Below are 14455 nucleotides of genomic sequence, written 5' to 3' on the forward strand. Positions count from 1 at the left end.
CATGGCTAGTGACATTAGCAACTGAAATCAGGAACTGTGCTCTCAGTTTATCAAAAAGCTCAGTAGGCCCACTATAAATAGTAGCAGTGGAACAGGGATTTGGAAGGCTGCCATCTGACTTTGATAGTTATGCTGAGAAAGGTCACCATCTTATGTTTAGAATGTAGCACAACAATATCACCTTTCCCCCAGTTAATATGGTGCCTTCATCTTTGATTTTATAGATGACATGCATAAGTTATCTGAATTGCATTTAGGGTTAAGGTTATACATTTTCATAAATATTTGTTGACCATTTTTCTCTACATTGTTGTGACAAATTATGTCTATGGCCACTACCAAATCTTTTTTTTTATCCATTGTCTGTCTTTTGGGAGGATCTGGTCTTGCCACAAGGTGTTGCAAGTGTTTTTCTGTCACTTCCTCCTTAGTCATGTAATCACACTGTCTCATTTCCTCATAGTGTAAGGCAGTAAATCTCCACTCCAACTATTCCTTGTCAGAGACACTCAGCTCCTCCTTTTATCAGATGTGAAACCCAGGACTCCAAAACCCTGGACTTCCAGAGGAAAATAGTGGCATCTGTTAAAAAATCAAGGCTTTCCTTGTTCAACATATCACTGGTATTTTTTTATTTATTGTGGAAGCCCTTGTGAAATTGAGCAGGTCAGTTTAGTTTATTTGCAAAACTTGGCTATGCCGTCAAAGAGAGCAAGATACATGCAGACAGATGAGCAGAGTCAAAGTGTCAGAGGTGGTGCATGTTTTGGGTGGGTGGGTGTTTGGCTATGGCTCCCCGCTGTAATATCATGGTATGTATCCAAAAGCGTGGGTGGGAGGGAGGGCCTTCCACCAGTGTGGCCTTTTGGAGGAATTTGGTAGAGGGATCATAGATGAGGGGGTCAGCTTGTTGTCATGACAATGCAGTGAGATGTTTGGTGGATATTCATTTTCATTTTCTACTAATTATTAGCTTTTTAAAGCTTTCACAGTTTTTAGGGTCACACTCTTTTTTTTATATAGAGTCTGTTCCCAACAAACTGGTGCCATTGACACCTGATAAAATGGTTACTGTGACACTGAAAAGTTGTCGGCCATTGTTCATAACTTGTTTCATCTAATAAGTGAATTTTGAGAAAAGTGGATTGCCATGTGCCACCAGATATGTTTAAGGGCTATGCATGGTATAACCTATATTCCCTATCAAAGCTCCAAAAGGCTGATTTATATACGTTGACAGCACACTGCTTAAAACATGAAATATTTCTGAAAATAATCCAGATTACTTCAGAGCACGACCAGGAATTAAATGGTGTGAAAAGCTAATGTCCGCAAAGAGATTTCCAGGTCAAATATTCTATCACGCAGGCTACAAAAAAAACTTGCAACCAATCTCGCATGACGAAGGGGTGTGCGCATTTCATTCCCCATTGACACAATGTCGCTTACGAGACCTTGAGATACCCGCAGCGGCATGCTTGCCTTACGTTAACCAGCCTTATATTCATCTGACACAAGCCAGAGTCCACCAACCACTAGGCTACACACCGTCGTGAAACACGGATGATGAGGGGTGCAGCTCGTTCCAAAAGCACGCAAAATCCCAGCAAGGCAGGTAAGTGGTTTTTCACGTCAATATTCATTATTAGACGCTGTATAAAAATCCTTGACAGTCTGTGGAAATGGTTCTGGCAACAGTTTATGTCCGATGAGTGCATACAGAGAAGTAAACAAGACTTGTCACGTAGGCGGCGGCGGCGGTGGTATATGTGTTTAGGACCATAAGCTACTGTGCAAGAATTCTTTCCTCGCATGCAGAATTGCGTGAATAAAATTACGCTTTGGTAGGCTATAATAGAAATGGTTATCTGTATGCTTACGTGAAATGAGTTCTGTTTCGTTAATTACTCAACGCAGTTTCAAACATGTAGGCTAGGCTATACAGCCTATTTTATTATGTAGGCGATGAGCTTTTGTTTTGAGCTTTTGTTTTGAACTAATGAATGAAAAGCGATCCACAGTGTTGTTGAAACTACGGTCCAATTCTTCACCATGTTTTCGACAGATAGCCTAACGATAGCGCTCCATAATATGGACTTCTTGAATCACATTCGTTTTAGTCGATTCACGTTGTCGTAAGTTATCCAGTCGACTGGCTTTACGCTACTGCTGTTGTAACACGTCTCACAGTGCAACTGCTAAAAAAATGTTAATAATATTACAAATGAGGGGATGCATTTCATATTGCTTCAGGTCCTCGCTCAAGTTTAATAGAATGACCATCTTGTCTGTTTCCGCTGGTAGCGTGGACATCTTTGGCAGAAATCACACTTGTAAACACTCGATGCATGGTGAACTTCAACTTGGCAATGACCAGACAACCCATGCCAAGATTCTCCACAGAGAGTAATCTCATCATGTAGTTATGTTCACAGTCTGACACTGTTGTGTTATGACCCAGCCCGTTTCCTGCTCGTGAAATGCTATTTTGTTCTTGCTGTGCAGGTCGATGGTAGCAGGATGTCTAAAAAACAATGCTAGTAGGCTACAGTTGTCACGTTCATGCTATAGGCCTATTGCAAAAATAAAGAAATTTGGAACACTGAAGAAGTTACACTGCAGTTCATCCAAAATAAACAAACGTTAACTATATTCAGAGTTTAAAATACACATAATACTGAATATCTTACTATGAGACATGGTTTTAGGACACACTCATCTTTTCCAGAGCAGATGCAATCAGTAGGCTCTTCGATATTCTGTTGTGTTGGCCTTGCTGTTCATCCCCTAACATATCAAGACATTGAAATAGTCTCTTATGAGATAACTCTTGTGAACCTATTGACTGAAATACAGCATTCTTGTTTCATTCAAAGTCACATGAAAGTCTTACCACAACCTGCTTTCTCACAATGTCTTCTGAAAATCTTCAGTATAAAGATGGCCACCTGTGTCAGGCAAACTGACTGGAAAAGTAAAGCAATGTAGCCTAACCTAGTCTATACGATTGAAAATTCAAAATAACTTTTTTTTCAAAGTGTGCATGTCTTTAAGTCTCTTATCATTCCCAATTCAGACTTTATTAATCAATTCAGCATCTGTTTCTGAAAATTGCACTATTGGTTGTGGCCCATGTTGAGGTACAGTTCCGTGGTCTAGTTAGCTGTAGTGGGTACACTGTGATGTAGTCTAGTTAGCTGTAGTGGGTATACTCAGAGCCGGACAGCAATGGAGTACATTTATTTGAGTACAGTACTTGAGTACAATTTTGAGGGATCTGTACTTTACTCAAGTATCATTTTTGGGGAGTACTCATGACTTTACTCAAGTACATTTGAGAGTCAAATATTGTAGGCCTACTCTTTACTCCACTACATTTCTATCCACAACCGTGAGTACCCGTTACTTCTTCTAAAGAAAAAAGAAAAATCTCGGAAATCCTCAATTTGTTGTTTCCCTCTCAAACGTGATTGGATTGTGCAGGCGCCACTGATTGGGACGGCCTATCAGCAATCCCCTCAGCTTTCCGCCAAAGTCAACTCCATGGTCAGATTTAGATAAGAGACAAAACCATGGACGAAACAATGAATGAAGACGCAGCAGGTCCATCCTGTGCCAACCTGTGGCCCCACCTCACCAGACTATTTACATTTTCTGAACAAGTTAATGATAGTTTTCGCTTCAAGTGTTTCAATAACAAAAACAGTATATTGTGTTGTAAAAAGATGAAAATGACTTGATTTTACTTTCAATTCCTTTTACATTCTCCAAGGTATTAACATTAAAATTTTTCATAACTCCATGTAGGACGTTTCTGTACATAAATGTAAGCACTGTGGCAATAGTAATGCAATATTTGAAAAAAAAAAAAAATATATATATATATATATATATATATATATGATACTCAAGTACTTTTAAAAACAAGTACTTAAGTAGACATCTGACTGTTGTACTTTTACTTGTACTTGAGTAAAATTTAGCAAAGGGTATCTGTACTTTTACTCAAGTAATGAAGCTGTGTACTCTGTCCGCCTCTGGGTATACTGTAATCAACCCCAAATGTTAATATCCTTGCCTGTGTATCACGTAGACCACACCACTGGTACAGTTACATGTCTGCTTAAGTTTGAGGTTAAAATAATGTATCTTTTAATATTTTCATCTCTTTCATGAACACTTGAGTTTTGAATTTTAGTTTGAGGTCACCAGGGCCCATTGATACATTTAATTTACAGAATTAGTAGGCACTCTCTTACTGTCAAACACTTGGACCTGGTTTGTCATCATGTGTTCTTCCATTTGTTTTAAATGAATAAATGGGTATAGCTGTGAGCACACGTCTCCTTTCTCACAATTTAGTTGTTATAAATTGTTTGCCTTTTGCTGCCATCTATTGGTCATACTGAGTATGTACGTGTTTTACGGTAATTGGAACAATGTATCCATGTTGACAAGTCAGTCGCAACTTTGTTGCTGCCGAATGTTGCGGGCGTACTCGTGACGGCACTCTTTCTAGTTGGAGGCAAATAGATAATTTAGACAAAATATTTTAATTTTGATGGAAAAAATATAGCATTGGTAATCTATACGAGTACAATGTTAAACAAATTAGCCAGTCCATTCAAATTGGTGTAATAAATAACTGAATCGGTAATACGCATTGCCTACTTTCACAGTCCCGTGTTTTCGCGACATTATGGTAAAAGCATTCTTCAGCTTCCTCCTCAACCCATATGACATGCCGCCCTCACAGTTGGGAGCATTGATGCTGCAGACTGTGGCAATACATTCAAATATAGAACAACTACCGGCGTCGTAAACGATGGATTCGGGTGAAGGTTGCTCAGATGAATTAACTCTATCAACGGCTCCTAGAGAGCTCACTCAAAACCCGCTGAAGAAAATTTGGATGCCTTGCAAAAACGGCCTTCCAGAGAAACACATTTTTCAAAGAAAGGGTACGTAGCTTCTGTGTACGCCATGGCAACTCGTCGGCTCCGTTTTGAATAGCCTAATAATGTATATCACTGTCTTGATATCCATCTGACTCAAATGAATGAAATCATCTGCCGCCGCCAGTTCATTTCTACAGGTGTTTATTTCCGAGCACTTGAACGCGAATCAGATTAATTAACCAACTACGTTCTTTCGACTCAAGTGAAATGTAATTGAAGCCATTACATCTGATCAAAGATTGAAGAAATTAGCATACTCCATGGCAATAGAAACAGTGAAGCGCTACCCAAGACTGCCCATTGCTTAAAGGAAAGTTGCCAGCGCTAAAAGCAAAAAAAAACACATTCCTTTAAGACTGAACTGATCTGTTCTAGCTGTTGCTGGGAAGCAACGCGTTTTGTCGAGTTTTATGTATTTTCCTACTATGTCGCTTAAACAGAAACCATGTGACTGTGCTGTTGTCTTCACCGGTCTAACAATTATATAGCCAACCTTATTTTGTGTGAAAGCGCCTCGTTTCTTTCGGACCTTCGCTTACCAGGACCGCGGAGAATTGACTAGTAAAGTGGCCATGCTTTGTCATTGTTCTGCGCGTACCCGGCAGTTGTTATCCATCAAAAGTTGTTGATGAACACGACCAGGGTTTATGATGGTCATGCAAATGAATTGGAGGCTAAAACTCCAGTCCCGGTACTTGCTGATTGGGCTCGCTCGCATTCCTTTTAGCTTGTAAACAGATCCAACTGTGCGTTTAGAGGTGCAGTTAATGCATTTACTACCAAGCAGGGCTGTAGTCAAGACCACCTTTGTCGAGTCTGAGACCGAGTCAAAAGAGGTTCAAGTCCAAGACAAGACCGAGTCCAAAGTCGTTCGGGTCCAAAATGAGAAATACAGTCGAGACTGAGAGAGAGAATCTGTTCGGTTTAGCATTTTCACTTAATGGCCAATGTCAATGCCCAGCCAATTACATTTAAATATTAAACACTTGAATATGGTCACAATCAATTATTTTGTTTTAGATTTATAATTTAGAGACAGGGGGGTGTGAGATCACACACATGTGTGTATGTATGCATTTTTTTGTATTTTTGTTTTACACACACATTTAAGCCCACTAGACTCTGTCAAGACCAACTAGAATATTTGGCGAGACCAAGACAAGCCAGAGTCCAAATGCCAGCAAGTCCAAGACCAGTCAGAGACCATAAACCCCCTCGAGTCCAAGCCCAGACTCGAGTATTACAGCCCTGCGGCTAACACGTGTATGGAATTGTCCAAAGTACTTTGGGTGGACAGCTGAAGTTGGCACAACATACTATATTTGTTTTCATACATCGTGTTTTCTTGTGATTTATTTTTGGTACAGTTGCAAAGTAGCCTACATACTCACATGCTGAAAAATGCTGACACTCAGGAGAGACGGGACTTCACCGTGTGTGAAGGATCACCTTTCACTTACTTTGTGCAGTGGAATGCTTACCAATCAATATCTTGAAATCATGTTTCACCCTAAGGCTACATTGGGCAAATGGTGGTTCTGAGACCAGAATAGAATAAACTCTGGCTCTGAACCGTAGTATAATTATAGTTAAAAAGTGTTGTTGTAGTTTTAAAACAATTTAGCTATGATGGGTTGTTAATTAGTGATATGTTTATTGTAGTCCTTCACCTATATTTTGTAAATGCTATTTACCCAGGACTGCTTTGGATATGCACAATAGTCATGTTTGGGGTGTGTTCCGCTCTCTTGTTTAGTATGCATGACCAACTGTCCCACCCTCATTGTCACCGTCGGCCTCCCTGCCAGAGGGAAGACGTACATCTCCAAGAAACTGACCCGCTACCTCAACTGGATCGGCGTTCCCACCAAAGGTATCTGCTTAGATTATCTTCCCTCTATCAAGAGCCAGTGAAAGGACAAAGATTGTTTGAGAGTAATTTGGCACGGCAGTGTTATCTTAAAGAGGGCAAATAAAAGTGGTGCATTTTTCTTCCCTGCTCTCCTTAGAGTTCAATGTTGGCCAGTACAGACGAGACTGTCTGAAGATCTACAAGTCCTTCGAGTTCTTCAGTCCAGACAATGAAGAGGGTCTGAAGATCAGACAGTAAGAGCACTGGGGAGATCTTAGATTTGTAGTGTTACAATTCAATTCTATTTTGGTATGAACCAGGTTATTCAACACATTTTGATATTGGCTCACATTCAGTAGCCAATGAAATGAATGGGTATTTGTGTTTGTGAACTGCAGACAGTGTGCGTCAGCAGCATTAAGCGATGTACGGCAATACCTGACGGACGAGGGAGGCCAAGTTGCTGTAAGTAGCAAGGGGGCAAATTTATGCTTTAGATATTCCTCCTATGATATGTGAACAGTAATGATCACCATCTTTTGCTAACTACAGGTGTTTGATGCTACAAACACCACTAGAGAAAGGAGAGAGACCATAACAAGGTTTGCAGAGCAGAATGGCTTTAAGGTATGGCCATGTTTTCATTTTTGTAGAACTTGCAGAGAGAAGTACTATCTCCCTGACCTTACTCTATGTTCTTGACCAACTATTTTCCTCCTATGCTAGGTATTTTTTGTGGAGTCTGTTTGTGAAGACCCTGCAGTCATTGCCGAAAATATTGTGGTAAGATGGCTTCACAAGTGACTGCATGTTTCTCATACCAACTGGAGATAGGAGACCATACCTCCTCACTGTTGTGTTCTTCATTCACAGCAAGTGAAGCTGGGCAGTCCAGACTACACTCACTGCAACACAGATGAAGCAGTGGAGGACTTCATGAAAAGGATTAAATGTTATGAGAACTCCTATGAAACCTTGGATGAGGTTTTGGACAAGTAAGAGTTTAGTCTACAATGTCTACAATTGCATAATGCACTGCTGTAAATTTTATAGTTTCATTCCACTGCTAAGTTTGATTAAAGTTGCAAAACTGTTATAAAAGTTACATGTTACAAAACGTTTAACTGTGAATATTGACCTGGATCTGAGCACTCCTTGTGCAATGCTTGTCCATTTGCAACATTATACGATCTCATTTTTTTCAGTGTCACTGGCTTTATCGTGTTTTATTGCCATAACTCATTATTAAGTACTATGGTGCTGACATTGACGATGAAGGTCAAAATTCTCACACACGTTAACTTTATTAGGGCGATACTGAGTGAACACGTTAATGGCCAAACCTAGAATGAACTGTGAGAACAGTTCTGGTCATGTTAGGTTTTCTAGTTCTGTATGGGAGACGCACCGTTTTGGGCTGATAAATGTGCATGCTTTATGTTGTGTCTGCGACTGACCTTTTGAACTCTAAACCATTCTGAAATAATCTCAATCACTCAGGGAGCTCTCCTATATCAAGATCATTGATGTTGGTCGCCGTTACCTGGTCAACAGAGTTCAGGACCACATCCAGAGCCGTATTGTGTACTACCTCATGAACATTCACATCACGCCACGCTCCATCTACCTGTGTCGACACGGGGAGAGTGACCTCAACATCAAGGGTCGCATTGGGGGAGACTCAGGGTTGTCGCTCAGGGGAAAAGATGTAAGTCCATAACGTCCTTTCAGGGTGGAGAAGGCTTGGTATGAAGTAAAAGTTAATGGATAATTGATGCTTGGGTGGGAGTTCACATTCACTCTTCCACATGCAGTTATCATGTGCTTGACAGATTGAAAAGACATATTTTATGTAACATCTATAATCAAACCATTGACATGTTATTGCCATCTAGTGTAGGATACACTTTAAATGTTTGTAAATTTAAATAAATGTATAGTCATCTCTATGGGTCCTCTTCTGGCACAGTTTGCCAAGCAGTTGGGCGAGTTCATCCTGGAACAAGACATCAGTGACCTGAAAGTGTGGACCAGTCAGATGAAGAGGACAATTCAGACTGCAGAAGCTCTAAATGTCCCGTATGAACAGTGGAAGGCTCTGAATGAGATTGATGCAGTGAGTTGTTGTTGTTGTTGTTGTTGTTGTTATTGTCTATAGGCAAGAGAGCTAGACAAAGTGTGTGAGTGAGTAACTGGAGCTGAAAATGTGTACTTTCAGGGGGTTTGTGAGGAGATGATGTATGAGGAGATTCAGGACCATTATCCCCTGGAGTTTGCGTTGCGGGACCAAGATAAATACAGATATCGCTATCCCAAAGGAGAGGTCAGTCTTGCATGGTCTGTTTAATCAGCCTTTCTTGTGTTTTGTTCAACATCTGTGTGTCTATGTGTTGGTTGGAGCTTGAAATCAACCAAAGCCAAAAATCTTGTTTACAAACAATAATCACAAGTTATATTCTGTGTGCTAAGCGTTGACGGCTAAAATTAAATTGTAGGGTAAGTAGGTGGAAGTTTAAGTTTGGTAAGTTTGTGTCATGGTGACGTGTCCGGTGTCCCAGTGCCCATCTGTAAAATTAATCTGTCAACTTGGTTGAAACATGGCTCCATTTACTCTCTGCTTTTACCCCCGAATTCTGGAATCTGGAGTCTGGAATCTGAGGCTGCAGAAGCGGTCGATGGTTTTTATCATGCCGTGATGGCCTGCTGATGTCTCCATGCCTGGGGCTACTGTGCCTTTCACCCCATTACCTTCTCCCCAATGCCATTTATCCTACTTACTCGACTCGTCCTTAGTCATGGCTGGGAGCCTCTGTTCTCAGCCCAAGCATTAGCCATCCTGAATGTGTTTTTCCAGTCTTTAAGTTATCATTAACCTTTAAATCACCAACGCCACCCACTGTTTTGGAGAAAATCAGGTGTCTGTGTGTGATATACAATTGAGAAGCTGTAAATGTGAACTTAACTGTGCTCTTTTTTTCTTTCGCTTCCCCTCTCTCTTCCCCCCCACACACGCACACGCACACGCACACACACACACACACACACGCACACACATACACATACCTGGTGCTGTAGTCCTATGAGGACCTGGTGCAGCGCCTGGAGCCAGTCATCATGGAGCTGGAGAGGCAGGAAAACGTGCTGGTCATCTGCCACCAAGCGGTCATGCGCTGCCTCTTGGCCTACTTCCTGGACAAGTCCGCAGGTCTGGGACCCGTCTGCGCACTTGTTGTGCTTGTGAATAAGCTATCTCTGTCAAGTCTTTTTCAACCACTATTTGTCAAGTATACGTATTTACCTGTAAATTCATGTATATAATGTTCTTGTGTAAACATTAATGTTGATTTGGATATGTGATCTGAAGCTGACAATTGCTGTCTGTGGTCCAATAGAGGAGCTGCCTTATTTGAAGTGTCCCTTGCACACAGTGCTGAAGCTCACGCCTGTGGCCTACGGTAGGATTTCTACTCTACTTGCTTGTCCTCACTTTGACTATCACAGCTTAATAAAATCAGACATGAGTATTTGATCATAAGTGATTTTCTGGTGCTGTCTTTCCTCCCCAGGCTGTAAAGTGGAGTCCATTTTCTTAAATGTGGATGCAGTGAACACCCACAGAGACAAACCACAGGTAATATGGTCTTCCTGCTTGTTTTCTTTTTCTTTCTTTCTTTCTTTCTTTCTTTCTTTCTTTCTTTCTTTCTTTCTTTCTTTCTTTCTTTCTTTCTTTCTTTCTTTCTTTCTTTCTTTCTTTCTTTCTTTCTTTCTTTCTTTCTTTCTTTCTTTCTTTCTTTCTTTCCATTCCTTGATTAATCAATTTATTCATCCAGTCATTCATCACTCACTCCCTCACACACACTGCTAGAATTACCCCCTGCTAGAATTACTCCTGTAATAGTGACACACTGAACCCTCTGACCCTGTTTTCTTTTTTTGTCACCAATGTTAATTTTGCCACATCCACCCAAGATGAACTACTAATCAGGGAAAGGGAGTGACCGTGAGTGTGACCACTCCCAATTGAGCAGCTCTGTGCAGTTGTGTTATTACCGTGATTGTAGGTGGTGCCACAGTGGCTCACCACACACACACACACACACACACACACACTTATATTGCGCAGCAGTACCACTCAGAGCCTGGACCACAAGTGCTTCCCAGTGCCTCCCCCTCAGAGCTGTGATTCGTGACTCTGAGAGCAGCAATCCAGAGCTGATGAGAGGCGCACCATGAATACTAACAAGGGCCCTCTTCAGCCTTGCAGCGCCTCTCAGATTAATCATTTCGCTTGTGCTGAGGGCCAGAGTTGCCTGCTCTAGTTACATTTGTCCACACAACAGGCCTTTATTGATGTTACTTGTATCCTCCTGAAAAGGACTGCCACCTGTGTCCATCATAAAGTTTAAAATGGCTGAAATCAATATGAATAACTTTTCTGTTCTTTATTTCTACTGACAAGCCACTCATACGGCATGTGTTTTGATTTTGACCCTGTCACCCTTTTGTGTTATCTGAACAGAATGTAGAGGTCTCTCGGATGGCAGGGGAGGCTTTGCGCACAGTTCCGGCCCATCAGTGACCTTATGTGTCCCCTTCTCCCAGTCCCCTCAACCTCACTTCCTCCCTGACCCGCCACCCCACACCTCCTCACTGTTCCTTCCATGCTCACTCCTCCACACTCACACAGGAACAGTCCTGCAAGTCTCCAGGCTGTTCTGAAATCAGATGCAAGCTATGATCACCCTGAGATTAAAACTCAGGGACCATTTGTAGATATGTTTGTTTGTTTTGTTATTTTGTTTATTCCTGAGAACAGTGCTGAATGACTGGAATCCAGTTCAATGGTAATCTGTTTAAAACCCTTCTGTTTTGGGGTGTCATAATTTTTTTATTTGTATTTTCAATTCATGCTGCTTTCTGTTGACATACCCAGCATGTGAAGCGCAATGATCTGTCACTACACATTGAATTTAGGCCACCTTACATTTATGATCTATTCTTTTATGATTGTGGACATACCTGATTCAGCTATTGATTTGCACATTGTCAAGTCCATGTTTCTCTCGGTTTATAATCGAGTTGAGAGCGAACATGCCATTTGTAGTCTAAAGAGAAAACAAATGTTTGTGCTACTTACCGGTAGCGATTACTATTCGTATCTTTAAGCAAATGTTTACAAGCAAATGTTTGTTGATACAGGTAAGCTGCTAAGCTTGAATTGCACATTTATATCAATGCTGAATCAGTTGTATTGTGTATATCTTAAGTATTCTATGAAGTAATTAATTTTAAGACTATTTAAGAATGTAGAATTATGTCCTAATTAAGAACACACTGCAAACTATGTGGGTTTTGAAATGCCTTAACATTCCGTTGCTATGATCCACCCAGGCAAAAACATGCTCAGGGGTCTTGAAACTTGTGAATTTGAAAATTAAAACCATTTTAAATGTGTTACTGGAAAAGCTAATAAAATCACTCTTGAAAGAACTCTTTTGATGAGCTCTGCATTGTTTTCAATATCAACCCTCTCCACACTAAATGTCTTTTTACACAATGCACATTCCCAGAGTGCAAGACTTGTGAGAAAATATCTATAAATAAACTGCACAACTTGTGAGTGTATATACCACAAGACCTGAACAAAAATATTTTCGGTTTGGCCCCTTTACCTGAGACCCCGCTAGAGCATACGGGTAAGGAGTTGCCTTTCTGTAATGTTTAAGATGGCTATTGCCATGTGCTGTCCATGAATAAAATGAAAAAATAAAATTCACTTTTTTTGTTGCCAAAAGATGCTGTAAAGTTATAACTGTCATAGTTTAGTTGTCTCTCCTCCCTCCATGTTAATTGTGGACGTTCGGCAGCTCATACAGTGAGGGAAACATCAAGGCGTATACAGCAGTGAGTGTCGGTGTGTGTAATTGGGTAATCTGTGGGGGTGGTTGTAGCTTTATAGCCTATTAGGTCTTTTAAGGATTTGTCTACATAGACATTAAGTGGTTGGCCTTTGTCAATGCACAAGTCAATACAAATGTTTCTCTGCCATCAGTTGTTCTGTTCTTTGAAACTGCAAGAACAGATATTATTGCTACGTACTCAAGAGTTTTTGTGTTCTTTTTTCCTCTCCATAGAATGTAAATGTACACCGCACCACAGAAGACGCCTTGCAGACTGTCCCTACTCATCTATGACTTGGTGATGGCTGTCTCAATGGTGGCAAAATATGTTCCTTTTCTTCCAAATCATAGTGATCCTAGTGATGTCTTGACAGATTCCTCAGACATTTGTCATTGTCTTTCTTATGAATCAAAACCCTTTGTGTAATTTACAGTGTATTTTATGGCATTGTTAACTTTGCAGTGTCCTATTCCTGTAATGGGGGTTTATTTAAACACCAGTCTATTTATCAGTCTGTGAGAAATCTCAAGCGCTGACCACATCTCTGTACCATTCTGCTCACACTAACACAAAACTACTGCAGATCAGAGGGGAAGAATTCTTTGTGTTTTTCTGTGCACTTTCTGATGGATAGCCTTATATACTGCCCTAGCACTATACACAACACTGTTCAATTGTACCATTGTGGTTGATCTTTTCTCTCTGTTTTTTTGAGGGAAAGGGATTTAGTTTGTGGCTTTCATGACTACATATCCTTATGTTGTGATGGATAAACTCAACCAGTTCTTCAATGCAGTAACATGTTGGTGAATATTTGTAAATGTTGCCTTTTTCTCTTTGGGAAAAATATTTTTAAATATTTATGTATCAGAATTGATCAGATGGTTTGGCATTAGTGAAGTGCCAAGCCATTATATAAATGCAGATTTATTTATACATGTTAAGTTTAAAATAATTCAACTCAGTTGTAGAGTTGTTCTAAAGAGAGCATGAAACTTTAATGTGTTTAATGTATGTGAAATGCAAGTGTGCAGTGTCAGTCGTCTACAGTTTTTACTATCCCCTAGTGTGACATCACACAAATCAGCTGTTATATATATATGTAAAGAAATTAAGGCCCCTATAAAACTTCATTGCTCTGAGATGTCAGCCTAAACTTGCTAAGAAGAAAACCTATTCATGTCTCAGATCAGCTGTATACCTTCCATACATTTCCAGTAAATCAATGCAATGCAAACCCAGTTTGTAATGTGGTATCTTTGATCAGTCATCATGATTTGAACTTATTTGACAAGTTGCTAACCACATATCTGAACATGGGGAATGAAAGCTTTTTTATAATATTTTCTGAACACTGAATTTTGTTTTCTAAAATGTGATTTTATTCTTTAATAAAATATTTTGTGGTTTAACCTAAAATAACATTTGTGTATATTCTCGGTGTTACCCGAGATAGAGACAGTTAACTTATCTCTTTTACGTTTTAAGATGGTCCCGTTATGATGCTTCTTCAGTGTTCCCCTATTGAACACATGCTAACCTCTGATTACTCACTTCCTTTATAACAATCATGTCTTGCTATTAATAAACTTGTGTCGTTCAACTGATCAGTAAACCTCAAGCTACCCACTAACAGGCACATTAATACTAGCCACCTAAGATGTAGATGGTTTGTGCCCATATAAAATGTCTGCAAAAATTCACATCTTAAAACCATGTAAGGGTGAATGTTCACTGTCTGTAG

The 14455-nt window shown here is 40.2% G+C and overlaps 1 protein-coding gene across 5 annotated transcripts; it reads left to right on the forward strand.

The window, feature by feature from the left end:
• The first annotated feature begins 1419 nt into the window (after positions 1-1419).
• Positions 1420-14396, forward strand: pfkfb4a (6-phosphofructo-2-kinase/fructose-2,6-biphosphatase 4a). Of its 5 annotated transcripts, none has more exons than XM_048254415.1 (14): positions 1420-1615; positions 6715-6831; positions 6968-7064; positions 7209-7275; positions 7363-7437; positions 7537-7593; positions 7684-7805; positions 8311-8518; positions 8780-8926; positions 9029-9133; positions 9886-10015; positions 10203-10265; positions 10377-10441; positions 12945-14396. In XM_048254415.1, the coding sequence occupies exons 1-14, from the start codon at positions 1564-1566 to the stop codon at positions 13002-13004; spliced, it is 1365 nt and encodes a 454-aa protein (XP_048110372.1). In that variant the 5' UTR covers positions 1420-1563; the 3' UTR covers positions 13005-14396. The 5 variants fall into 5 exon arrangements, with proteins under 5 accessions (XP_048110372.1, XP_048110371.1, XP_048110373.1 ...); XM_048254414.1 differs by lacking the exon at positions 12945-14396 and adding an exon at positions 11330-12297; XM_048254416.1 differs by lacking the exon at positions 12945-14396 and adding an exon at positions 11330-12297 and having other exon boundaries at positions 1518-1611.
• The last annotated feature ends 59 nt before the right edge of the window (positions 14397-14455 follow it).

This window comes from Alosa alosa, chromosome 10, assembly GCF_017589495.1.
Source record: "Alosa alosa isolate M-15738 ecotype Scorff River chromosome 10, AALO_Geno_1.1, whole genome shotgun sequence".
NCBI classification, from domain to species: Eukaryota; Metazoa; Chordata; class Actinopteri; order Clupeiformes; family Clupeidae; genus Alosa; species Alosa alosa.

Excerpts from the sequence above, each read along its gene's own strand:
- pfkfb4a (XM_048254413.1), top strand. The coding sequence starts at position 4,826 with ATGGATTCGGGTGAAGGTTGCTCAGATGAATTAACTCTATCAACGGCT. Across the intron at positions 7,594-7,683 it reads TCATTGCCGAAAATATTGTG|CAAGTGAAGCTGGGCAGTCC; the intron begins GTAAGATGGCTT and ends CTTCATTCACAG. Across the intron at positions 7,806-8,310 it reads TTGGATGAGGTTTTGGACAA|GGAGCTCTCCTATATCAAGA; the intron begins GTAAGAGTTTAG and ends TCAATCACTCAG.